Source organism: Nothobranchius furzeri, chromosome 16 (genome assembly GCF_043380555.1).
Source record: "Nothobranchius furzeri strain GRZ-AD chromosome 16, NfurGRZ-RIMD1, whole genome shotgun sequence".
NCBI classification, from domain to species: Eukaryota; Metazoa; Chordata; class Actinopteri; order Cyprinodontiformes; family Nothobranchiidae; genus Nothobranchius; species Nothobranchius furzeri.
The window spans coordinates 58403841-58431597 of record NC_091756.1 but is presented as its reverse complement, the minus strand read 5'-3'; the positions used below and the strand labels follow the sequence as shown (position 1 = coordinate 58431597).

At 43.3% G+C, this 27757-nt stretch overlaps 1 protein-coding gene across 1 annotated transcript in view; it reads left to right on the top strand.

The window, feature by feature from the left end:
* Nucleotides 1–27757, top strand: part of btbd8 (BTB domain containing 8) — a 44034-nt gene that overhangs the window by 12148 nt on the left and 4129 nt on the right. Inside the window, exons 4-18 of the mRNA XM_070545861.1 lie at nucleotides 2230–2342; nucleotides 3185–3293; nucleotides 5786–5875; nucleotides 7071–7151; nucleotides 7240–7336; nucleotides 7621–7709; nucleotides 11021–11123; nucleotides 11510–11692; nucleotides 11794–11958; nucleotides 15294–15423; nucleotides 17000–17061; nucleotides 20292–20835; nucleotides 22517–22604; nucleotides 25121–25236; nucleotides 25845–27656. Coding sequence (XP_070401962.1) covers nucleotides 2230–2342; nucleotides 3185–3293; nucleotides 5786–5875; nucleotides 7071–7151; nucleotides 7240–7336; nucleotides 7621–7709; nucleotides 11021–11123; nucleotides 11510–11692; nucleotides 11794–11958; nucleotides 15294–15423; nucleotides 17000–17061; nucleotides 20292–20835; nucleotides 22517–22604; nucleotides 25121–25236; nucleotides 25845–27656 — 3782 coding nt within the window. The remainder of the gene's footprint in view (nucleotides 1–2229; nucleotides 2343–3184; nucleotides 3294–5785; nucleotides 5876–7070; nucleotides 7152–7239; nucleotides 7337–7620; nucleotides 7710–11020; nucleotides 11124–11509; nucleotides 11693–11793; nucleotides 11959–15293; nucleotides 15424–16999; nucleotides 17062–20291; nucleotides 20836–22516; nucleotides 22605–25120; nucleotides 25237–25844; nucleotides 27657–27757) is intronic.

The following is a 27757-nucleotide window of genomic DNA, read 5'->3' as shown; positions in this document are numbered from 1 at the left end:
CATGCTGCAAACCCATTTCTTAAACAGAAGAGCTTGACTTGTATTCAATAGTTTTAATTGGCTTATTTTCTCTTGTTCCTTCAGTTTTATTTACTCGTTCATAGTTTGTTATAATGATGGTCATTCTGTTGCTAAGTTGTTAATCTTAAACCCTTTAAGTCACTTTGGCCAGCCATGATTGTTTTATGTGTTGTAGAGACAAACCTTGACCTGCCTGGTTTAGATGATCGGTGTTCTACAGAGGAGGGTTCTCTTGCGTTCCTGAAGAAGCTTCAGATGAAACTTCTCCTACCTGGGTTGTGTTTCTGTGTCTGTCTGACAGGGGGCGCCATATATTTCTCATTTATACTGGTGTGTGTTAATTTGGTGTGGGGATTGACAGAATTAGACTGTGCTGTGGAGAGACTAGAGTTTATTTTTCCAGTAATAATCTAATAAACACAAATACAGAAACAACAGCCTGCCTGTCAGAACCAGCGAGTTCCAACTGCAACAAACTGGTTGTGTTTGATTAGCAGATTAATTCATTCCTCTGTGGTGGTCCTGTTTAACATCAGGCAACAAGGGTTGCCAGTTACCAGTCAGGTAACTTGGGTTTCTGTGCTCATTAGTGCATTCACATGCAATAAGAGAAAACTAAATTATTGCCATAGTCTGACTAAAATCAGACTTTTTAAATTCATGTAAACACCTTAGTCCCACTGAGGTCAAACTCAACCGGACTACTCTCCTCACATTTGTGAATCTTTTTTATTTTTTATATTTTTGTTCTCGTGAAGCACCTTGGGATTTTTATCTTCAGAGGCGCTATGTAAAAGATTGTTTTCTTTATTTTGTTCTAACTCCTAATGGAACTGAGGTACTCGGATAATGTGGTTAGAAAACCTAATTTCTCAGCATATAAACATCCTAGCTTAGCACAGCTGTGGCTGGACTGGCCACTCCCTTTTCCAAAAGTGATGATACCGTGGAAGCGTTCTTGTGATACTATTGCTACAATGTAACGCCATCAAACGCCACATCAAGTAATGAAAATCAAGTCGAGTTCGACTAGTCGTTGATGACGTCACACACCTGAAGCGGCTAAAACTGACGATGGGTGACCAAGCGTTTTTTTCCAGGGGGGTCGGTTGGTTTGCTGGAGTTTTTGACAATTAAAATTGCGCCCACATTTTCAAAGTTAAACACATTTCTTTTAACAACGGTAGTTTCTGCTTCAGCCCTCTCCCCCCTCCCCCTGCACAGCGGCCGCATACTCACTGATGCGCCTGCAGCCTCTCAGAGTTCCTGCTGCTCTAAACATTAAAATAATTATTTCATTTTCTGTTCCTCACTTCTGATTACCTTCAATGGTGTCTGTTTGTTGCAACCAGCAGGTACAAAAACTAACTTGTTCTTATTTGACTATTTTTCTGTCCTGTCTGTTTATTATCTTCCTGCATCTCCTCTCAATCCTAAAGAAAAACTGCTACCTGGGTTCATATATATTCACCTCATGAGTTACCTTTGAGCTGCAGTTCTAAAAGATCTACCGACCGCAAAAACAGAGGAGTGCTCGCCGGCCGCATCAGTGTGGTGCGTCACCAGAGGACAAAACGGGTGATGCGCCCCGATCCACAGCAGCGACACGCATCAGGCACAAATAAAAGACAGAAAACATAAAAGGAAATGAGCCGACATGAACGATCGCGTGTTAAATTAGTTTTTGAGGTGGCGACACCTGATTTGATAATGTTACTGTGGCCGTGCTCAGGACGCAGATGTCTGGAGCGCGTCAACGATCAGAGATTTGCATGCGCAAGCTGGTTAAGGTTAGGATGGGGGTGAGGGGAAGGTTAAATTGCAAGAGGGTAAATGTCACAATTTGGTCAAATGTCCGTTTTACGGCGGGTGTCAGATACCGACGCTCTGGCACAGCGCGTCGCCTCCCGACGCGCAGGGGCTCATCACCTGCTGTCTTTTCCGAGGACTGCAGCTTGTCGGTCATTATCACGTGACAGCGTCTAGTCGATGAAAGGCATAAAAGGTGGCACAGGGCAGTGAAGTCGACTAGTTGATAAAAAGGGCGACTACAGGCGTGCTTAAAAGAGTGATGAGCACAGAGACGGTAGGAGTTTATGCTGGAGAGAAAAAACTCATGCAGCCCGGAGTCACTACCTCAGATGAGCCTGTCGTTCAAATGTAAATGAAAGGTCCAGATTTAGTTAACACAGAGCCTTGCCCCCACAGGTGTGTGTACACAGCAGAGCAGAGCATGAGAACAGCTGAGAGGAACTCAGAGGGACCTTCATCAGAGAGCTCCTCTCCAGACCCGGCAGATCTCTGCACTTCCCCTGGCTCAGGTAACCAGAATACAGGGTATCCGCGGGTCCTTAAAAAGTCTTAAAAAGTTTTAAAATGGCTTTTCCAAATTTAAGGCCTTAAAAATCCTTAAAAATTACAAATAATCCTTAAAAAGTCTTAAATTACCAAAGACCCAATAAACAAGATTCTTTTATTTCTATTAAATTTTCATGAATTTCTAGTGTTCGGCATTTTTTGTGTACGATGTTGACGTAAGCGGAACCGTACACATTCAGTTGGTTGTGAAAGGGGGCTATTTTTAGATGAGCACATTAGCTGGTTAAGCTAGGAGTTTGTGCCATGGGGAAGTGGAAGTTTAATGGTAACTGGATGGCTAATCCCACGTTTGCAACATGGTTAGCACCGGTTCCAGGCAATAGCTGGAAATTATAGCTTAAATTTAATTTAAAAAATAGCTTAAATTTGGTCGAAGTGGCCTTAAAAAAGGTCTTAAAAAGTCTTAAATTTGGCTCCTTTAAACCTGCAGATACCCTGGAATAACTTATAAAGGTTTATTCTGGGTTGTATGATCACACACACACACACACACACACACACACACACACACACACACACACACACACACACACACACACACTCCCATCCTTTTCCCTCACAATAAGTTGTCTGAGTCATAATCCACTTAAAAGCTGATTGGATTTGGACCCATGTTGTTACTGCTATTTACAGCATGACTGAAGCTGCAAAGAGGTCAAGATTCATTTGATGTTTCTTACTTTTAGCTCACACAGGAGATCTATACAAATGTTCTTTTCCAACAGATTAAAGTCCTAAAGTGTGTTTCTTTTACCAGTTTTTCTCCATCTGAACCTGTGTCCAGGTCCTGAGCCGGCCTCTGGCCTTGGTGCTGACCTGCTGGATCTGTACCAAAGAGGAGAACAGTGTGACATCACCATCCAAGTGATGGAGCAGGTGTTCTCCTGCCACAGGTAAAGCTGTTTGTGGTAGCATGGCAGCCTAGTGTATCAGAAATAATCTTGGATGGTCCGAATGAATAAATAAAACCTTTTCAGAGGCCTTAACTTAGTTTATGATCATGGTCTGCTCCTTTAGAGGTCACTGCATCAGGAACTAGAACTTAGACTAAACCGCCATCAAGCTCCACATTAGAGTTACATTCATAGTTTTTAAACTTTACATAGCAAATAAAAAGTCTTGTGTTGAAATTGTGACGGACACACGTGTTATTTCTGCACCAATGAGGTCATTCCCTAAGAGCCTTTGGCAGAAATTGTCATCAGCTGAAGCACGATGCATCTCTCAGGTCACTTTTTAGGATGTGTTTTATTTCCTATTTTTGAAACGTGTGACTTTTAGATACCGTTCTGAAACCTTAACACTCCATTACTCATTGTTTCCTTCCAAATGTTATTAAAAGCAATGTGTCTACAGTGTAGTAAAAACCTTTGTGTCTTTCTATTTCTGGATTATAAATGTTTATTGAAAGGACATGTAGCTGAATGAAACAAAGTCTGAATGGTCTCGTCTGTCTGTGAGCACAGCTAGAAGGTGGTTGAACATGTACTGTTGCCCAAGGTGGTAATTCAGTAGCCATGTTTACATGCGCATATTTAATCGGATTGAATGCCCAATCGGATCGAAAAATCTGCATGTAAACATGTCAATCGGAATATTCTGATCCGATTCGACCCGATCGGATTGAAATTTCAATCCGATTGAGAGGGGTGGTTTATTCCGTTCATCATTGCGATTGACGTGCATGTACACAGCCATTCGGATTGTTGGGGTAAAATAATGCCCACTGCGCATGCGTGCAACAGCGAGCGGGTCTCTCCGCTGCCTGACTTAAAAAATGACGGCGTAATTTACGAGCGGCAGCTTTTAAATCCGACGACAAGCCGTCCCCGTTTCGGTAATATTTAATTCAGAACTTGCATTTTGTGGAAGTAAAATAAAAATCTGATTATTGCACAAATCCTTCGACAAACATGTTCAAATCTGTACTGGAAAGACGCAGGTTTATCGCGGGGGTTGCAGCGCACGGATCCCCGTTTCTGTCAGCTTTGAACGCAGCAGCTTCTGCAGCAGGTGATGGAGACGCGCTTGTAGAGAACACAGGATAATCTGGGTTTTACAGACCTGATTGGAGGCTGATGTTGGGTAGGAAAATGTCCTCGGTTAAATACTCTGGACGACAGCAAAGTCCGTGTTAGAAGCACGTAAACGCAGACGACCCGAGATGCGGTTCGTTAATGATGAACACGGGCTTCTAAACTTTCTGAACATCTTCTGTTATTTAGTTTGAACAGATTTTTCTCAACAGTTTCAGCTGATTGTCACATGTTATTAATAATAAGCCACAACAGAGCTCAGTAATAAAACATGAGTCCAACCCCCCCACCCCACCCCCGCTCTGTGCCGCAGCGCTACAGCACAGCTGTCACTTCAGACCCGCGGACCAGCTGATCAAGAGGCAGAAACATGACCCTCCCTTATTTTAATCAACAATAAAATGCAGCAAAGCATAGATCTGCAGTTATTCACTGAAGAAAACGTAACTTCTATGAGCTAAATAAAAATATTAAATTGAATAAATGGATCAGGAAAGCGGGAAGAATAGTTATTTCTGTTTTTACATTTTTCATTTCGTTTCATGGCGTTTGTTTACAATTTTTCTTTCGGGAAAGGCAACTCTGCGCATGCTCAACCTACTTATTCGGATTAAACGCTTGGTGCGTATGTACGCATGGCACGATCGGATCATTTCAGTTCGTGTCCATGTGAACAGAGATTCGGAAATTCCGATCAACCAAGATTTCAATCGGATTGAGGAAATTTGGCACATGTAAACGCAGCTAGTGATTCAGGTAATGGTAGCAACTGGTAACCATGGATACAAGTTTTCTCCGCTTCTGGGGGTGGGATATGTTCTGGTTCTTGTGCAGCTGTGATCTCCATGGCAGTAGAATGAGCTGATGGTTATCTGAATGCAGCGCTGTAAATAAATAAAATAAAGGGGGGGGGGGGGGGGGGCGGCATCATGTGCCAGTCGAAAACAACACAAAGCTCCAGACGTCTTCCTCTCACTGTGCTGCTGATGCACTCTGACCCGTCTGCTGCCATTTCTGAGCAGCTCTGTGCAGGTGGAGCCCGGATCCCACAGCTGGATCGCCTTTAGCACACGGCGATGATGCTGCTGGACTTTCCAAGGCACTCTACAGCCTTCTTTGGCATTTTAGTGGCAAAGAGGGACTAAAATTAAAATGAATCTGATTTTATGTCACAATAAGCCAGGGAGAAATCTTTATGATACATTTTCATTCAAGTCCTTCTTAAAACTTTGCTCCATGGCAATATTCTTAGCTCTCAACAATCTTGGTGTATAGAATCCGAACAGAGGAGGTGAAGTATTAAATGATGAATGGGTCTGACATGCAGCTCTGCTTTATTGGGTTTCTAGGGCAATCCTCTGTGCTCGATCTCAGTACTTCCGTGCTATGCTCAGTGGAAGTTGGATGGAGAGCTCCAGACAGTGCATCACTCTGCAAGGGTAAGACTGGTACACCATCATCACCTAGCAACATGATGACTCCTGGTCTAACCAGCCCTCGTGTCGGGCTAGGAAAATACAGCTGTGCTTCTACGTATTAACAGACACCAACCCAAACAGGCGTAGACACAACCATCTGCAGGTGGTGAATCTCTAATAGTCTCTAGATTTCTACCAACTCTCTCTTTGTGACACAGATAAATGCCTCCTGTTCACAGCCAGCTGAAGAGCCCTTATTACTCTTCCTCATATCTACCGCCCACAGTTTGATTCTTTCAGTGCAGCAAAGGCAGTTTCACTCCTCCAGGGAGGAATCGTCCCAGCATCACTGATCTGTGGGTAACTGAGGATGACACGACTGTCAGAATGGAGAGTAGCTGTGCTGGCATGCAGGGGAGGCCTTTGAAGTGGTTGTCAGGCAGCAGATGCATGTACTGAGCTGTGGTCCAGGTTTACAGGACTCTGTTGCGTTTGAGGGTTAAGCCTGGTTTATGCTTCTCCGTCAGCTCCGCGAGGGACAGACACGCACGGATTGACGGAAGCGTTTTGCTCTCATACTTCTCCGTCTCCTGGAGAGTGTTGCAAAGCAATTGCCCGGCAGGACAGCAGAGGGCGTAGCGCTGTTCTGTGGTATCCTGTCATGTATCGGTCCAAGATCGTGTGTTTATATTGTGTTTTTTGTGTATATAAGAGACTTTTAACACGGACATATTTGTCTCTCATTCTCCCACCGCTTCATGCGCTCCCCACCTCTAAACCCACGTTTCCTGTCATTTCCGTCCACAAATAAAACGCTTGCAGCGCATCTTTTCACTCCTCCAGTCACGGGAGAATTAAACGTTCATATTTTTAGAGTTTTTTCGCGAGGTATTCTTCAAGCTTCTCCGTGTCTGCCGCTTGTTATCCTCGGCTCTCTTTGCAATGGCGGCGCTGTAAACAACAGCGGCGTCCTGACCAATCACAAGCTCGCGTAATCCGTCTCGTTCGACGGATGTTTAAAAAAGTGGGCTCGGCTCCACACGTACTTGCGTGCCTGCCGGAGCCCTACGCGAGGACGGATAATGGCGTTGCGTGTCTCCGCACTGACGCAGACGGAGAAGCATAAATCAGGCTTTATTCTCACATGATGATGGAATGGACACGTTTTCACTGTTAATCTAAGCTTGGGAACAGCTTATTTTATTAACTCTTTCAGTTTAGGACCAGATGAGATGGATATCTTACTCCAGTTCATGTATGGAGCCATTATGGATTTGCCGAGCGGAGCCAACGCCAGGTACTATGTGAGCAGATGATCCAAACTCAAAACATGCGAGGAGAAAATGAGCTGAGCCTGTTTTTTTTTTCTATCTGTTGTGTCACAGTCAGGTGGTGCTGGCTGCTGATATGTTGGGTTTGGAGGGGCTGAAAGATGTCGTGGAGATGGTTCTCACCCGGGACTACTGCCGCTTCTTCCCCAAGGTGTTCTGGACCACAGTACTTACTACCATGGAAACTTTTCCGCTTCTGACCTCCTAAATTACCTATGCTTGGTCTTGTGTCCTCAAATGTCACTGGTTGGACTCTAGAAATATTGCTAAAAAGTTAATCAATAAAAACACAAATAGCTGTTTTTCCATTGTACCACTTCTGTCTCACACAAATGCAGCCCAAACTGACTTTTTCGGTGCAAGCACGCTTCTTAGCAGGACCATCAGAGCACCAGTGTGTTTATAAAAGGCTTCTTTGTTCTCGTGTGTTCGCAGCCAATCGACGGGGTTCAGAGAACTGTTCTTGAATGCTTGTCGCTCACACACGTCTTAGGCCTCCAAAACCTGCACATGTTGTGTAAGAGGTGAGTGCAGGTATTTTTTGTCCTCTGTAGCCATTTGACAGATGTCCCCCAGTTGGACAGTACTATGATATGTTAAAATCAAAGATCTGACAAAACTTTTTAATTACTAGGCCCTAGGGTTTGACAATTTACCTCCAGACCTAACATGTCCTCACCTGTAGTGGTTCCTGCCACGACATTGTGAATTGACTGGCTTGTTGCACCATCATGTAGTCGCTAAGGAACCGGCACTTGGGTCCATGCGTACTTTTTGTTAAGAGACCAAATGTCACCATTTCACAGCATTACGTTTTAACAAGAAACGCCACTCTTTTAGTTTTGGGACTCATTTTATATTTTACGAAAATGATTTTTTTTAATGTATTTAAATTATTTTAAAGTACCTTATAAACACAACTCTTTTTTTACTTTGGCTTCTCCTGCTGATACAACACCAAGCTGCGGATACGTTTGTTTGCTGCAGTAAGTAAGCTGGTGTGTGGATGTGGGTCAAGACAGCGGGTGTTCTGGTGGGGGGTTCTGTGGGTCTGTTGTTAATGCTGAGTAGGGGTTGCATGACTTAATTTTTTTTAAGTCGACAGTCAAGTAATGAACATCGAGTCGACTTTGACTAGTCGTTGATGACGTCATACATCTGGAAAGGGGGGGGGGGGTTGGTTCGCTGGAGTTTTTGACAATTAAAATTGCGCCCACATTTTCAACGTTAAACACATTTCTTTTAACGACGGTAGTTTCTGCTTCAGCCCTCTCCCCCCTCCCCCTGCGCAGCGGCCGCAAACTCACTGATGCGCTTGCAGCCTCTCAGAGTTCCTGCTGCTCTAAAAACTAAAATAATTATTTCATTTTCTGTTCCTCACTTCTGATTACCTTCAATGGTGTCTGTTTGTTGCAACCAGCAGGTACAAAAACTAACTTGTTTTTATTTGACTATTTTTCTGTCCTGCCTGTTTATTATCTTCCTGCATCTCCTCTCAATCCTAAAGAAAAACTGCTACCTGGGTTCATATATATTCACCTTATGAGTTACCTTTGAACTGCAGTTCTAAAAGATCTACCGACCGCAAAAACAGCGGAGTGCGCGCCGGCGGCACCAGTGTGGTGAGTCACTAGAGGACAAAACAGGTGATGCGCCCCAATCCACAGCAGCAAAAAGCATCAGGCACAAGTAAAAGACAGAAAACATAAAAGGAAATAAGCCGACATGAACGATCGCGTGTTAAATTTGTTTTTGAGATGGCGACGCCTAATTTGATAATGTTAATGTGGCCGAGCTCAGGACGCAGATGTCTGGAGCGCGTCAACAATCAGAGCTTTGCATGTGCAAACTGGTTAAGGTTAGGATGGGGGTGAGGGGAAGGTTAAATTGCAAGAGGGTAAAGGTCACAGTTTGGTTAAATGTCCGTTTTATGGCGGGTGTCAGTACCGACGCTCTGGCACAGCGCGTCGCCTCCCAACGCGCAGGGGCTCATCACCTGCTGTCTTTTCCGAGGACTGCAACTTGTCGGTCATTATCACGTGACAGCGACTAGTCACGACGGTGGCACGGGAGTTAAGCGCTCGCCCCGTAATCGGATGGTTGCAGGTTCTAGCCCCGCTCAGTCTGTCGCTGTCGTTGTGTCCTTGGGCAAGACACTTAACCCACGTTGCCTGCTGGTGGTGGTCGGAGGGACCGGTGGCGCCAGTGCTCGGCAGCCTCGCCTCTGTCAGTGCGCCCCAGGGCAGCTGTGGCTACATCGTAGCTCATCCCCACCAGTGTGTGAAGGTGTGTGTGAATGGGTGAATGACTGATTGTGTTGTAAAGCGCCTTGAGGGGTTCCAGGACTCTAGAAGGCGCTATATCAAATACAGGCCATAGTCGATGACGGGCATAAAAGGTCACTACAGGGCAGTGTAGTCGACTAGTTCATACAATCCCTAATGCTGAGTTTCATCTCACTGGGCTGAATCTCCTAGGTAGAGACACAGAATAGTGGTAAAATCTGCACATTTTCAGTTAGTCACACTGAATCAACACAAACATTTATGTTTTATACTGTATGTATGCAGGGAGCATGCAGCTTGTAATGTAACTGCAGACGAACTAACATGACAGAGGTGCAGATTGTTTTGTTGCAGTTTATTCACAAAGTATTTGGAAACTTACAAGGGCACTCGTTTGGAAATTTTAAGTTTTAAACAGTGAATATCATCAGAGGCTGTGTCGTTCTTTTTATATAAAGTATTCTTATTATTTTTAACGTTTCATATTTTAAGCTGTAAATTAGCTGATTCTCAAGATGCGTACTGGTCTTAACGTTTGTTCTCATGCCTTTGTGGAACGTCATCAACGCCAGCCAAAGTTCTGTTCCAATCCTACGTACATATCAGTTCGCTCAAAGTTCCTGGATGTGTTCTTGCTCCACGCATTGTATCAAGGATGCATCTGTGCATCCTTCTGGGGACAGCAAAGTATCCCATAATGCATTGCGTCACAGACCGTTAAACTGCAAACATCAGAGGAGAATGCTCACAACTGTAGTGTTTTATATCAGAAATACAAATAAAGAAATATTAAGGTGTCTTTTGTTGTAAATAATTGTGTTTTGTTTTTATTCAGACTCTTCACGATTCCTCAAAATGCTAATTAGCTAACACACGACCAAAATAAAAGCAGCATGACTTTAAATAGCTCTGTTTTGATGAAAAATAAACTTTTTGTCATTAAACAACAGGAGATGCTTGTGTTTGATCAGTTTACATCAAAAGTGGACCAAATAGTATACGAATGATTGGTATTCATTGTTATTTAAGGGACAAACCAGAATTTTTAACAGAGTACGGTTCTGTTCCAAATGCCATCCTCGTCCTCTCATCCTTGGTAGAACGGACTTTCTGCTGTGCTTGCCAAGAACAGAAAAATGTAGTGGACTTGGCTGTGAGGAACAGCCACAGAATCTGGTTTAAAAAGGTTCTTGACGGGTTCACCTACACCGACTCTGTGACTACTCCGAGTGAACGTTTGTCTTGTGAATATTTCAGACCCTTTGAGAACATTTTGAGACATTTTGAAAACAATATGAATGTCATTTGGGGTTTGTCACCAGCATCTCAACCCACTGAGCCCAGGCTCAATAGTGACCTGGTCAGCTCTGCCCCTGTCCAGGAGCATTCATGACCTTTGAACCTCTCATGTAAAAGTAAACAGTCGGACCGGTTTTACTAACAAAACTGTAAAAATAAATAAAAAAATAAGTACTGTATTAGTTACACCATTGTCTGTCTCAACCCTGTGTTTGTAGTGCAGGAAAACCAATTAGATGTTGTATTTTCAGGTGGGTTGCAGAGCATTACTTGAAGGCCTGGTGTGAAAGAACCTTCTCCCTGTTGTCCCCTGAGCTTCACAGAGCCTGTTTATCTGCTGTAACAAACGCAATGGTGAGTTGATTGTCTTCACATCTGCTGTGCTGGAGCACAAACACCACCATCTCATTTCCCCAGGAAGGAAATATTAACATGATCTAATAAAGATGGCCTTCATTACATTTTCTGTAATTATCTGCTGTGTAATCGCTGAGTAGAAGGTGGATGTAGACGAATTAAGGTTGTTGCAGACAGAGCTGTAATTTAGACTGAGGCTTAAGCCAACTTCGTAAACTTGATGGTTTGGTCTCTGTAGTGAATCAGACTCTTGGTAAGAGCTGAATGTAAGAGCTGGCCATAAATCGGTAACCGGTAAGGTAGAAATTAAAGATGGGGCTAATCTAATTTTCTCTTTTCTTTTCATGTAGTTTTTCCTTTAGCTGATAGATGTTTTTCCTCAGACTGTGCAGAATGCCGTGAGCGTGCTCTGTGGCACCGAGCAGCTAATTGGAAGCCTCCCTGAAGTCAAATGGGCCCAGCAGGTTAGGAGCTTGGCCACAGAGCTGCAGGAAGAGAGCTTACGGGTCATTGTCCAGCACCTCCCTACAGTCATCCACACTCAGGCCTTCCAGGACCTTCGCAGGGTAAAGCTGTGATGTAGCTATACCCGTTTATCACCATAATGGATATTCACTATGCCTTACGCCCTAATATACATACTTTTATTCTCATCACCGATCCAAAGAGGGAGGAGTTTACCAGAGAGCCGGCTTTGCTGAAGAAGTTGTGTTGTGCCATCAGAGAGGGTGTGACGGTGGAGAACTGCTGCAGTCTCTTCACTGCTGTGTATGGTCTCTGTGGAGAGGATCTGGAGGAGGAGTTTCAGCTGGAGCTTCAAAACCAAGAGGAGGTGAATTAAAAACTGATTTTTGTTTTTTGTTAAAGCATCATCATGACCCCCCCATCGATCCTGTATTGTACAGTGCTGCTTGAGCTTATCAACCTTGACATGCACTGGTTTCTCTATCTGTTGCAGTGAGGTTTGGACCATTGTTGGGTCAAACTACAATTCTTTATTTTCTCCCCAGCGATGACGTTGTAGACCCTTTGCTGCAGTTGATATTGTGGTTTTGATGCACTACTTAATCTCTGGTTGACTTAGGGCTGTGCAGTTAATCACAAAATATAAATATCACCAAATATTGTTAAAATGATGTGTCCAATCAGAATCAGAAGGGTTTTCTCGCCATGTGTGTCAGCAGGTTCACAACATTAGGAAAATGCTTCGCTACTTGGTGCGAAAAATAAGTAGGAAAAAAAAAAAAAAAGAAATAAGCACAATAAAATATTAGTATGTACAGGTCCTTCTCAAAAAATTTGCATATTGCGATAAAGTTAATTGTTTTCTGTACTGCACTGATAAACATTAGACTTTCATATATATTAGATTCATTACACAGAAATGAAGTAGTTCAAGCCTTTTATTGTTTCTAATATTGATGATTTTGGCGTACGGCTCATGAAAATTCCTATCTCAAAAAATTAGCATATCATGACAAGGTTCTCTAAACGAGCTACTAACCTAATAATCTGAATTAACTAATTAACTCTGAACACCTGCAAAAGATTCCTGAGGCTTTTAAAACTCCCAGCCTGGTTCATTACTCAAAACCACAATCATGGGTAAGACTGCTGACCTGACTGCTGTCCAGAAGGCCATCATTGACACCCTCAAGCAAGACGGTAAGACACAGAAAGAAATTTCTGAGCGAATAGGCTGTTCCTAGAGTGCTGTATCAAGGCACCTCAGTGGGAAGTCTGTGGGAAAGAAAAAGTGTGGCAGAAAACGCTGCACAACGAGAAGAGGTGACCGGACCCTGAGGAAGATTGTGGAGAAGAACCGATTCCAGACCTTGGGGGACCTGCGGAAGCAGTGGACTGAGACTGGAGTAGAAACATCCAGAGCCACCGTGTACAGGCGTGTGCAGGAAATGGGCTACAGGTGCCGCATTCCCCAGGTCAAGCCACCTTTGAACCAGAAACCGTGGCAGAAGCGCCTGACCTGGGCTACAGAGAAGCAGCACTGGACTGTTGCTCAGTGGTCCAAAGTACTTTTTTCGGATGAAAGCAAATTTTGCATGTCATTCAGAAATCAAGGTGCCAGAGTCTGGAGGAAGACTGGGCAGAAGGAAACACCAAAATGCCTGAAGTCCAGTGTCAAGTACCCACAGTCAGTGATGGTCTGGGGTGCCATGTCAGCTGCTGGTGTTGGTCCACTGTGTTTTATCAAGGGCAGGGTCAATGCAGCTAGCTATCAGGAGATTTTGGAGCACTTCATGCTTCCATCTGCTGAAAAGCTTTATGGAGATGAAGATTTCATTTTTCAGCACGACCTGGCACCTGCTCACAGTGCCAACACCACTGGTAAATGGTTTACTGACCATGGTATTACTGTGCTCAATTGGCCTGCCAACTCTCCTGACCTGAACCCCGTAGAGAATCTGTGGGATATTGTGAAGAGAAAGTTGAGAGACGCAAGACCCAACACTCTGGATGAGCTTAAGGCCGCTATCGAAGCATCCTGGGCCTCCATAACACCTCAGCAGTGCCACAGGTGGATTGCCTCCATGCCACGCCGCATTGAAGCAGTCATTTCTGCTAAAGGATTCCCGACCAAGTATTGAGTGCATAACTGAACATAATTATTTGAAGGTTGACTTTTTTTATATTAAAAACACTTTTCTTTTATTGGTCGGATGAAACATGCTAATTTTTTGAGATAGGAACTTTGGGTTTTCATGAGCTGTACGCCAAAATCATCAATATTAGAAACAATAAAAGGCTTGAACTACTTCAGTTGTGTGTAATGAATCTAATATATATGAAAGTCTAATGTTTATCAGTACATTACAGAAAATAATGTACTTTATCACAATATGCTAATTTTTTGAGAAGGACCTGTATAAGAGCAATAATTAGAGAAATTATTAATGCAAACAAGACGGTGTAGGTTCCGATCAGAGCCTGAGAGACAGTCAGGTGCAAACACAACACAGGGTCAGGTGACTGGACCAAAGCGACTGGAGTGGGTAGCCCTACGACTGTTATTCATTAGTCCAGCTGCAGAGGTTCTGGTCTGAATGGACTGGAGCCTCCTGCCAGATGGGAACAAGTTGAAAACACTGTCCAGGGTGTGACAGGTCAGCTGTGATCCGACCTGCACGCCCCAACATCCTAGAGGTGTGCAGGTCCTGTATAGAGCTGAGTTTGCAGCCAATGTCCTCAGCAGAGCGTACGACACGCTGCAGCTTCTTTTTGTCCCTGCTGATTGCTCCAGCACACCACACAGTGATTGAAGAGGTGAGGATGGACTCGATAACTGTCTGTCTGGCTGATCAGTCAAGTAGATTTGTCACCGCTGGATTGTTTTCCATTTTTTGACCATTTTTTGTAAACCCTAGAAACAGTTGAGTGTGAAAATCTCAGTAGATCAACATCTTCTGAAGCCAGCCAGGCTGGGACCAACAACCACAGTCCCTAAAGTCTTTCTTCTCCATTCTGATTGCTCAGTTGCTGTCATGTGATTGGCTAATTAGCTACTCATGTTAATAGTTGAACTGGTGTACCCAATAAAGTGACCAGTTTGTGTGTAATATGAATCAGCAAATGGTGGTGAGGTCTGATCGTGAAAGGCGTTGTCCCAGATCTTGTTGATGTTTTGCCTTTCAGCAGGATTTAGTTATTAATATCAATAGGTTTTATATTTGGTAACAGTCGGTTTCCTGTAAGGCCGCTGCTGAAAACCCAGCGTTAGCTTGTAGTGCAGCCTCCAGGAGAAAGTGATCCATCTGCACATAAGAGCGGTACAGTATGGCTGGATGGATTAGGCTGAGGGGCACGGTGTGACGTGTGCCGGCAGCCGTCACTAATCTGAACGTGTGTGTGTTGTTGAAGAGTGTGTGTTGTTCATACAACAGTAGAGGTAGATCCTGGCTGTCGCCCAGCCCTGTTTTTATAACGGAACTGAAACAAGAATATCATCAGCAGCTACACCACAGGCAGCATTTGCTCAAGTGAATTCTGCAACAGAGGCAGAGAGTAGAGAAAGGAGGGGGTGGAGGGGGAGAAAGGGAGGAGGGGTGGGGATTTGTTGCCATGGTAAAAGGTTCTTGAAGCAGCTGCTGATTCATTTCTGCTGTAGCGCACCCTTTCCATTATTCTCCTACCTCTCTGTGTTACCGCCAGCCGTTCAGGCAAGAGATTTGTTCGCTACGCGGGCGGCTCTGGACCTTCTTGCTTCAGACCTTTTATGCGGTCCGCCACACTCAGGGATGGGAGACACTGTCGTCCACGCACAGAGAGAGGATTCTAGCAGGTAAATGCTGTTATCACAATATTCATTCATACGTTTCGTTCTCTGACAGTTGTGTTTCATTTCATGCAAAATGGTTCTGCATGAATGCAGATTTTCCTCGGCCGTTGTCACCTCTAACCCATTTACCGTCCGACTCCCTCTGCCCGTGTGTCTGAAGCTCTTTGGCTAATGTGTGTTCACCACCATGGTAAATGCACCAGATGCGCTGTGCTCGTTTTCTAATGGGCTGCCGCTGTTCTGGGATCTGCTTAAAATGATTCAACAAATAGTACTCTGCTATGTTTGGAAATGTCTCTGATGCCAGTGTTTGCCTCTTACCCAGGGTATCTGCGGGTCCTTAAAAAGTCTTAAAAAGTCTTAAATTAGCTTTTCCAAATTTAAGGCCTTAAAAATCCTTAAAAATGACAAATAATCCTTAAGTACAGTTTCCAAAGGTCTTAAATTACCAAAGACCCAATAAACAAGATTCTTTTATTTCTATAAAATTTTCATTAATTTCTAGTCAGTGTTCAGCATTTTTTGTGTACGATGTCGGCGTAAGCGGAACCGTACACATTCAGCTGGTTGTGAAAGGGGGCTATTTTTAGATGAGCACATTAGCTGGTTAAGCTAGTGGGAGCTTGAGCCATGGGGAAGTTTAATGGTAACTAGATGGCTAACGTTCGCCACGTGGTTAGCACCGCTATTGCTGGAAATTATAGCTTAAATTTAATTTTAAAAATAGCTTAAATTTGGTCAAAGTGGCCTTAAAAAAGGTCTGAAAAAGTCTTAAATTTGGCTCCCTTAAACCTGCAGATACCCTGTTACCGTGCCATGAGTGTGAGACTGGATTCCTAACGGAGGAGGTTCAGTTTTATCCTGTTTATATTTGAAGAGATTAAATAAATAACGTCCTGAGCCAACCATCTGTGTCATTCATATAACAGGGTATCTGCGGGTCCTTGAAAAGTCTTAAAAAGTCTTAAATTTACTTTTCCAAATTTAAGGCCTTGAAAATCCTTAAAAGTGACAAATAATCCTTAAATACAGTTTCCAAAGTTCTTAAATTACCAAAGACCCAATAAACTAGATTATTTTATTTCTATGAAATTTTTGTGAATTTCTAGTTAGTGATGAGCATTTTTTGTGTATGATATTGGCAAAAAGTTGTGGTTGTGAAAGGGGGCTATTTTTAGATGAGCACATTAGCTGGTTAAGCTAGTGGGAGCTTGCGCCATGGGGAAGGGCAAGTTTAATGGTAACTGGATGGCTAATCCTACGTTCGCGAAGTGGTTAACACCGGTTCCAGGCAATAGCTGGAAATTATAGCAGAAATTTAATTAAAAAAATTAGCTTAAATTTGGTCAAAGTGGCCTTAAAAAAGGTCTTAAAAAGTCTTAAATTTGGCTCCCTTAAACCTGCAGCTACCCTGTATAAAAACTAATGTTTGTTTGTGACTTGTTATGGTGAAGGGACAACCACTGGGTATCTAGTACATTTCAGAATGGAACTCCGAGTTTAACAGATTTTTTTGCTGGCAACGTTCTGATTGGTTTGTTTGTGAAATAGTTTTTGCTTTTTCTTGGTATTTTGGCAGAAGCTATTGACAAAGGGGACAATCGACGGCTTGGTAAAAAACCTGTCTTCACAAGCTCACAGGTAACAGTCATTCGTTACTTTAGATTTTTGCATCTTTATTCGGTGTTGAGTGTCTGACTTGGCTGATGATACAAGCTTGTGTGGTAGCTTTTACTGCACATAAGTACAATCTCTTTGGAGATTTATCCCATGCCATTTAGATGGCTCTTGTCACAAATACCCCACCCCCACTATAAAAAATAAAATGAGTGATAGAGTCTCTCCAAACAGACATGCAGGCTGTAACAGGTGTACTATGGGTGAGACTGATGTCCTTGTTATTAGACACGAGTGGCTAAAGTATCACTGAAGTGTGTTCATGCAGTCAGAACAGAAGAGAAGTTTGATTTTTTTTTATTTTTGTACAAAAATGCAAGATACAATAAATACAATAAAAAAGTGTTTTTGTCCTCAATACCAATCTGAGTCATTTATATTAAAGACCAAGTTCACTGAGAAACTGTTTTTGATTGTAAATTTTTAAATATGTAAACATGTAAATAGTCCTCTAGCCCTATTTCCTGGATTGGCTGCTGATAAAAAATGGATGGACAAATTCTCAAATGAGAAAATCCGGTTCCACGTCGCATAAAAAATCTGCATTCATGCTCTCACCCATCTTGGCTCACGACGAGGAAGGCTGTTGGTTTAGCGTTCAGGAAACCGCAGAGGACTTCTCGGCTAGTAGAAACTAACGGTTAGCATTAGCAACTCCACCACACAGCAGAACTCTTTCAAGCTTGTGTTGTTTGTGGAGATAAAACATCAACGTTGAAGAGCAAACAGAGTCGCTAGTGGAGTCACATTACTGTTAGCCAATCAGAGGAGAGCTGTCTGAATATCAGGAAATAAGATTCCAAATCCTGTCATCTGAAGCTCACCTCTACTTTGGCTCACTTCCAGTTCTTGGAGCGGGAGCGCCAGAGCTTTTTTCCCCCGAGAAATTGACTCAAGTCATTCATTCATACAAGAGACTAGCGCCGCCAAAAAAAAGATTATTTTAATAGTCGACTACCGGTAATCACTAGTTTTTTTTGGCGATTAGTTGACCAGTCGTGTTGTGCATAAAGTGCAGCTTATTGCACCAGGATGCTCTAATATACCCATCATTAGCTTCTAGTTTGAAATGTGATCTGTTATGTGCCTTCTAAGAATAAAGACAAGATAATAGCTTATCAAACAACAAGGGTCTCATGTCTGTCATTGCCAGAGGTGGAAAGTAACAAATTACATTTACTCGCATTACTGTAATTGAATAGCTTTTATGTGTATTTATACTTTTTAAGTCATTTTTAAAATCAGTACTTTTACTTTTACTTGAGTATGTTTTTTTAAAAAGAATTGTAATTAGCTACATTTTGAATAAATTCCATTACTGAGTAAAAATAAATTGTAGGCTTAAGGAATTAAAAATATTACGTGCAGCCGCGTCAGAACAGAAAGAGACACCTGCACGAGCGCCGCGTTTAACCGGGGGGGGGGGGGTTACACCTTTGATAACGAGGACAAACAGCCATTTTTACTGCAGTTTTGCTCAAAAACATCAGTTCAGTCCGTCTCTGTGATCCACTCGCTGTTTACCTCCTCTCTCCTTCCTCTCCTGTGGGTTGGAACCCGCACCTACGCGCACCGGTGTGACGTCATCAGCATTCCGCTCGGTTCAGTAGCGAGATTCGGTTCCGTGTTTGAAATGTGTCTCCCTACCGCTCCACTAGAAATGTCAAAATAACGTTTAGCGCTCATAACAAGCGGATTCTCTGCTCTTTGCTCATAAAACAGAAGACCTGCAGGCCTCCGTGAGTTAAAACATCCTGGTACTGTTCAGGTGTAAACATTGTGCTCCATCCCTGTGTTTGAACTCAGAAGATGCTTCTTGATGCCACAGATATGTGATGATTTAGCTTGTTTATTTTACTCCAGAATAAGAGATTAAAGTATTACAAAAGCAGTTCAATGTAGTTAAATTAGTCATTCAAATGATTCTAACATCATGCTGCTGCTGCTGTGTGTGTGTGTGTGTGTGTGTGTGTGTGTGTGTGTGTGTGTGTGTGTGTGTGTGTGTGTGTGTGTGTGCATGTGCGTGTGCGTGTGCGCGTGCGTGCGTACGTGTGCGCACACGGGCGAATTGTGAACCTGCGTTGTGATTTTGCACTACTTAGATGTAGCCATCCTTACGCTGACAAAAATGTAACTAAGTAACTTTTACTTTGAGGACATTTTATTTACGATACTTTTTACTTTTACTTGAGTAAAATTTTAGGCAAGTACTTTTACTTGTACTTGAGTGAAAAATTATCAAAGTATTGATACTCGTACTTAAGGAGCAACTTTTAGTACTCTTTCCGCCTCTGGTCGTCGCCTCGGTCAGAACGTTTGAGGCGTGCGTGTGTGCTTGGTAATGAGCCCGTCCATTGAAGAGGAGCATTACTTTAACTCTGTAACATAGCGGGATACAGTAAATCATTAGTGTTTGTAACATTAGAGCAAATACGTGACATGTGTGCTAAAGGTGCTACTGTTATTGCTACAGCTATAAATACAAGTAGCTACCTGTTGATGTTAGCAGCTAACGAGAGTTAATGAGCTCACATAACTGACTTTCCCTTTTTGTGTTCTGCCATGACATGCCTCCCCGGTGTTCTTTCGTCACCATTATGCTCCTGTGATGGAAAGTTCTGCTTTGCAGATTTTGCAATGTGCGTGCTTCTCGTTCATCTTTGTAAACGCCCCCAAACTTTTGGGCTTCTTTGCCGGATTGCCCCGTCTTGTTTTTTTCCTGTGACGCAATGGTTCACTTGGATGGCCACTACTGCACATGTGCCTCAAGTAGAAAGGCAGAAAGCAGGAGCGGTGCTGCAGCCACAGACATACGGGCTGCAGCAGGCAGGATATATATATATAAAAATAATAAAACACAATGCCACATAGAAAAAATAAACAACATCCACTATTAAATTGTGAGTAGATCAACAATAAAGATCAGGTCTGATACTGGTCAGTAATTATGCTTTGGTGTGATACGTTAGATTGATGTTCTGATCTTAATGTGATGTCAGTTTTAATCTCTCGTTAAATAAAAAGTAAAACAAAAAAGAAAGATTGTAGGTTTCATCATATCATAGATGAGACATCACTTCCAATAATGTATTGGTCTAATTTTATTCACTTCCTCATGACTGTGATGTTATATACTGATCTACGTATCATGATAATACAATAACATGACTCTTGTGCTTATTTTTATCTTGCAGTCAAAGTCTGTAAAATGTCCCACGTCTCTGCCTGAGAGTTCTCCTGTGCACAGGACCCACAGAGTGTCTCAGAACAAACACTCTGCCTCTCGCAGTGCTCCACCAGCCATGAAATCCGATGCTCTGAGCACTGTTGATAAACCAAAAGATGGTCAAGCATCCAAAGCTAAGAATGTGAAGAAACCAGGAGACAAGAGTGTAGCAACGAAAGCAAAGACCGCATCAGCTGTAACACCAGTCGCCAATGGGACTGGAGCTGCAGGGGCTGTACGAGATGTAGCCAGCGCTAACGGTCTCAGTAGCTCCCATGGAGCTAAAGACCAGGAAAAGAAGCAAAACCCAGGTGCAAGGCCCAAAACCTCTCCCTCCAGCTGCACACATAGCAGCCAGGCAGCTGGAACCAAGGCTCTGAAGAACTCGGCAGGGAAAGCCGACAAGTCTGCTGGCCCCAACCAAACGCAGCCCGGAGCTTCAGCCACATCAAACAGTACCTCACCAGAAAAAGGAGCCTGTGGGCCTCACAACGGCACCCAATCCATTCCAGGTTCACTATCTTTTATTGACTTCTTCACATTTTATTAACGTGGCGGACTCTGATTAACACATAGTGCATCGCTGTAGTCAGGTCAAAGAGTCAAGTCACCAGGGATAAAATACCAGCCGGACCAAGATAGGGAGCGCAGTTAAATCAGAATGATCAGTGTCGTGTCTGAGAGGGATATTATGAGGACAGCACAGGCTGCGGGAGTCAGTCTGACAACAAAAACAGCTGACCCTTTAATAGCTGTCCCTAGGGAGAGGTAACACTGTGAAATAAAGGCTAGACTTTCCTGATATTAACATGTGTTGCCTGATCTAAAGCATTAAGTTACGAAAACAAAGCAAAAATAAGATATCTTTACTGGGGAATGTGCTATGTCACAACAATGTTGAAAGGTGACTGTCTTTTCCTAGCCGTTGATGACAGGAGGGCCACCCGACGTAAATGGTGAGATCGATATGTTGTGTCGATTTTTTACAGTTTTTCATACATCGGCCAATATTTGTTCTTAGTAAAGCCAATTTGAAGTTAGGCAAAATTTAATTGAAATGTATTTTTACATTCACTGATAACATCTGCGTAATAAATTCTCTAAATGAACTTTGTTTAGGTGTCTTGACTGTAACACTAAGCAGTGCACGAAGCTAGGATTTAACAGTTGGTCAAAAACTGGTTCAGCTTCAGAAATTTTGTCCATCAACCAATGTTATTAGTGACACTTAGCATGAAAATAAGGTGGAAAATGTCTAGGTATTGGCCATAAATATCGGCTGAACATGTCGCCTACATATCGGAATCGGCAATAGCGATGTGTATTAGTGAAATTATGGATACGATACGTATCACGATACAGGGGAGACGATAAATTGCGATACATTCAGACAGACGATATGAGAGATTTTTTAGACAAAATTTACTGTAGGAAAATTCAATAAATAGTCCAAACTGAAACATGAGATATCTGAACCATAATAGTGGAATTTACATTTCAGTGGTGGAAACAAAACCCATTACACACTGCTGCCAACTAGCGGCCGGTATTTGAATGTCATCAAAACAAAAGAAAATATGCTAATGTTTGCATGTAAATTCTTCCAAAAATTAGAACCACAGCTTTTGAATATCGATATAATATTGCTGGAAAAAATTTCACGATACATTGCGATATCAATATTTTCGATACACAGCTTTTGAATATCGATATATCGCTGGAAAAAATATTGCGATATATTGCCATATTGATATTTTCTTGCATCCCTAATAGGTAATAGTAAAACCAACATCGGTTGACGTTTAGTCAGGTGGAAGAACAAAATTTGGACACTATATTTTTTCATTGATTTTAAAGGTTGTGAGGAGGAAGACATTTTAAGATAATTATTCTTACATCAGTGCAGTGTTTAAACTATTTAAAGTGAATGTATTGAAGAACATGTCTAGTTTGAATCTCAATCTGAATTATTCTTTGAAATGACTTTGTAGCGAGAGTTCAAAGACTCCATCATAAAGGCCAGAAACCATGGGGAATGTCCTAATTGAGGTTGACTTTTTATTTCTTGAGTCTATTTTTACCTCATGATGCAATGGTTTGAGTTTACAGGAGGTTGTACAAAGCCAAGGTATTTATTATACATGCTGCAAATACGACAGCGTTGTGTTTACAGATTCATGTTGCGTGTTTTAGGTGTGAAGCCCAAACAGCAGGCTAAGCCAGTAACCAAACCCACTCTGACAAAACCTCCTCAGAAAGCAGAAACACCAAAGACCAGCAGGTGAGATTTATTTCTGGCATTTGTGCATGCGGTTAGAGGAACGCTTTCTTCATCCATTTTCTTTAACTGTTGATGAGATTTGAGAAGCAAGTCAGTGATTCAACGAGCTGCTGACCCTGATCCGTTCTCTTCCTAGTGTTACAGATGTAAACTTTAAAGAGAGCTTTCACTGAGAAACCATTTTTATTTATTATTTTTGGAAATGAGTGGTCACTCTGAGATTTTTATGACATGGAAATAGTCTCCTACACATATCTCCTGTATTAGCTTCTGATAGAAAATAGACGGTGAAACTCTGGGATTAGAAAAGTCTGACAGATCTACGTCACACCGTCGCCTAACAATCACGGACTCACCCGGCTTCACTCACGACGGGGAAGACTCTTGTTTAGCGTCCAGGAAACGGCAGAGCACGTCTCAGCTAGCAAAAGCTAACCGTTAGCATTAGCAACTCCACCACACAGCGGAACACTTTCAGGCTTGTGTTATTTGTGAGGATAAAACATCCACATTGCAGAGATAACAGTCAGAGTCACATTGCTGTTATCCAATCAGAGGTGAGATGTCAGCAAATAATATTACGTCCCCGGCTCTCTAGGAGAGATGAGGAGTGGAGTAATAAAAGTAGTGTGTGGGTTAAATAATAACGTGTTGTGTCACTTAAAAACAAAGGATTTTATTACAAAATGCTGGATATTTACAAAGAACCTAAAACCAATACTATAAACAAAACCAAGGGAGCAGTATTCAAAAAGGAGATAACGTAAAGCGCCACCCCTGAAGGGGGTGGGAAGAAAACCTAGAATAATAATAAATATAGATTCAAAAGGGGAGATCCTAAAGTCAAAGTCAAAAGCCGTTCCGAGGTTAAATTATCCAAACAATCCACCGCCAAATTCAAATACTAACGAGTTATCTACCAAATTCCAAAGAGCGAACCGAGGAGAAGAGAATAGCCCAAACTGTTCCCAGTCTGCACTATCCTTGACCTTCTCCCTGAACCGGTGGCTGGAAGCAGCTTTTAACAGCTGCCAAGTGATTTCTGTAATTGACCACAGCTGGGGACCGGTGTTCTGAGAAAACGTCCTACTTTGGCAAAACGTCCTACCCGTAGGATAATTTTACGGTGTTTTACATGACACAAACCCTAACCATAACTCTAACCCACCTAACAAAAAAAATTTGGTATCAACGTCAATAAAAAGTACTAATACTTACTACTTATCTATTTTCCTGCAAATATGACAGTGGAGTAGCATTCCCCTTTTGTGTTGTGCGCATGCGCGCACATGCTCAGTAACAACGGGTAGGACGGTTTACGGGGTAGGAGAAATTCCCAGAACACCGGGAGACAGGCGAGGCAAAGGCCACTGAGGCCATCTTGTGGCTGAAAAGGGGCACGGCACGTAACATGCTGTCAAGCTTTGGCAATCTTCTAGTTCCTGGAACAGGTGCACCAGAGCTTTTTTCCTTAGAGTACCACTTGCAAGGCATTCTTTCCTTCTAGAGATCACCGCAAATGTATTAAAAATTTGAAGGACCTCTTTAAAGATTTGTTTTCCTGCATTTTGGTCAACTGTATGAGCCTTCTTCCACAATTCAACACAAATCTCGAACAGTTTTTTTTCACAATCATTTGTAATCCAGCTTGTAAATGACTTCATGTGGATCTAGTTTTGACGGCCAGATTGCTGCTGCTTAAATTGTCTATTTTAGTGTTGTGGTTACGGTTCAGTCAGGGTGTTTTGATTTCACACGTTCTAGTTACAGGCTCCTGACAGGTCTGTTGAATTTAATGCTGCTTTAATTAACTAGAGAAAACACAACCTAAGCTGCTTGTTTTTTAGGCAAATGTTTTATTAGCTTACAGAAGTGTGTACATTCTTGGAAAAAGCCATCAAGCTTGCCACATTTTGAAAAATAACATTTCTAAGGTCCAACTCTCTTTCTTCAGGCTTCTCTTTGGAGGCACAGAATCTGATGGTTGCAGAAAACGGTACAAAACATTATCTGTGGATGAAGCAGTCAGGTGCTTAGACACTACCCTTTCAAACACCTTACAGAGGAATGATAGAAGTAAAATATTCTCTAGAAGATTAAAATGTTGGCCGGGTACCAGTGTGAGTACTTCAAGGGCCAACAGGAAACAGAAGGTGTAGGCCTGTGTCAGATGGCTCCTTTCATAAAGCATGGTGCAAGTTAACCACAACAGCAAGGCTTTGGTCTGGCAGACGGATGGATGAACCTGGAGCTGTGTTGTTATTGTTGATGTTGTTCCTGGTGTGTTGGTGTGATTAACATAAACTAAACATTGTTAAAGGTCTATCTTCTAGGATCAAATCTTCTTTAGTCAGTTAAATGGAAAGACCATTAATAGATGATTCAGTGCAGATTAAACAATCTTTGGATGAAAAGTGAAACTTCCTCAAAAACACGGAAACAGGCCCAGTCACATTTTGTAGTAAAGCCATAACTTGTTTTTTTTGTTGTTGTTGTTTTTTTGTCTGTTTCACCAGTCCTACCAATACTTCCAGTGTGAAAGATGGCACCAAATTTAAAACTGGTCCTACAGACAGGGCAGCTGGAGTGTTGAGGTCAGACACCAAAGGAAGAGGAACGCCAGACCCCCACGGTGAGATGGTCAGCCTGCTTTAAGGTTTGGTTTATGCTTGATGCGTCCGCGCGGTGAAATTGCGTCATTTTAACAACCACGTCTCCGCACGGCCCAAAATTTCCGCAACGCGCACCTAGGAAAAATTTCTAACCACGTGGACAGTCGGACGCGGAAAAACATGGCGGACCGGCAAGAACTAGTATGGCAGAGGTTCGTAAATACAGACATTTGTATGATTCAGCTCTCAGAGATCGCCGTGATCAACATGTTGTTAATAATTCTTGGAGAGAAATAGCTCGCACTGTCGGAAAAGACGAGGACGCTGTTAAAAATGCTGGAATGCCATGTTGTAAACAACAGTCATTTTTACTTCTACTATGGTGTAGTGTTGGATGCATGCCGTAGAGCTCCATGCTGCCCCCTACAGTTTGGGAGAATATTGGCTCACCGCAGAGACGAGCCGCACGAACCATAAACGCTGCGAGTTGTGAAGCGTGTTCCATCCGCGAGCCGCATCACCAAGCGGAAAGTGAATGCGTCAAGCATAAACCAAGCTTAACTCAAGCCTCTGTTATTGAACTTGAAAACTGAAGAAAATTTGTTTTTGAAACTTTATTCTGGTTTAGTTTCTAAACACGGAGGCTCTATGAAAACGCCAGCTTCTCCCAGGAAAGAAGAAACCAAGGATCTGCTGAAAACCTCAGTACCAGAGAAAACCAGCAGTGATGCTTCCAAAAAGAAGATCACAAAGCCTGCTTCAGTTAATGGAGTCTGTGCTAAGTCCAATGCTAAAACTGCTAAAGGATCTTCAGGTCCTGGTAAACAGTCCTCAGTAGGAGCTGCCAAGCCTGGATCAAAGCCAAAAGGTGCTCCTGAGGTGTCCAGTGAGAAAGCACCACCAAGAGCTTCTAAAACATCTGCTGCTAATCCGTCCAGATTATCAGAAACTAAAAAGAAACGAGAACAGAGTGAGAAAAAAACAGAGGTTGGTGCAACTGAAAACTCTGGTGAAGGTGTGGAGCAAAAGGATACTGCAGAGCAGGATGGAGGGAGATCTCTTCATCCTGCCCCCCAGAAGATTGTCACGGATTCAGGAATAAGTGTACAAGATGAAAAATGTGTAACACAAGCCGCTAACAACATCCGCCATGTCAAATTTGCTCCAAAAGATTCTTCCAAAAGGTCAGGTGAAAGCAAAATAAAACTGACTCAAAGTGGAGGACAAGCTCGTGAAGTTAGCTCACCAAAGTCCCTCAAAGACGCTGAATTTCCAGTGGACACCCCCTGCAGCATGGGGAGTACCGACACTCCTCTTGAGAACTCATGGAGCGGAGTCAACCACCAGATCAGTCCCCAATCTGAGACCGGTAGCACACACACAACTTCCTCCGATGACATCAAGCCCCGCTCGGAGGACTATGATGCGGGAGGTTCTCAGGACGACGACTGCTCCAACGATAGAGGAGTGTCCAAGTGCGGCACCATGCGCTGCCATGACTTTCTGGGTCGCAGCAGCAGCGACACCAGCACCCCAGAAGAGTTAAAGTTGTACGAAGGGGGTGGCGGTTTGAGAGTGGAGGTGCGTCTGCGTGGGAAAGAGGCAGAAACCACCAGCGAGGAAGAAGGAGGTCGACAGCGCCCCCGCTCTTGGCTGCTGAGAGAAGAGCCTTCAGTAAAGGAGGTGCAGACACGAGTGGAGGCTGCTGTGAAAAGCCTCCCTGACCACCAGCTCTTATCTTCTGAGGAGGAAGAGGATGATGATGAAGAGGAGGAGACAGAAGACGAGAGGTCAGAGGTTGAGGTGGTTCCACGTGAGGCTTCTTTGCAGCAGACAGATCCCTCTCCCCAGTTTCGGGGGATTGTTAATTTGGCGTTTGATGATGATGGCGTAGAGCACGAGAACGACCAGCCAAACTTCCAGACAGCCTCCAACTTCCGCCGGTCGGTGTTGCTCTCCGTCGACGAGTGCGAGGAGCTAGTTTCAGAGGAGGGCGGTGCTCAAACTCCACCTCAGCAGCAAGATGACATGTTGACCCCCTGTGATGTTTTTGAGTGCGACTCTGCTGCTCTTCGGATAAGTTCTGATGATAAACAAAACCACCTGCCTGAACACAAAGCCTCCGCTGCGACGCACAGTCACCAGGAAGAGGAGAAGCTGAAAGAGCAGCCTGTGTTCCTCACAGAGCTGCTAGATCCACTGCAAGAGGACCACATCCCAGTAGATGGAGTGAAGTCCAGTTGTCCGACTGTGGACCATGACACCAGAGACCTGCCCCCCCAGGAGCGCCCGTGCCACCTGGACCTGCGGCACACTGAACAGTACAATGGAGGGATGAGCAAATATGTCACCAACCCCTCAGGAAGCAGGAAAGCCGATTTACATCTAGACCTAAACGAGCCTCAGCTGACTGGAGGCTCTCCTGCACAATCTCCAGCAGGTAATGTATGACCCCTCCCCCGATCCCAGACCCAACCCCGTTACTTCCACCAAACGCTGAGCGCATTCCTGCAACATTCATTGTCTCCTCTGAGTTATCGA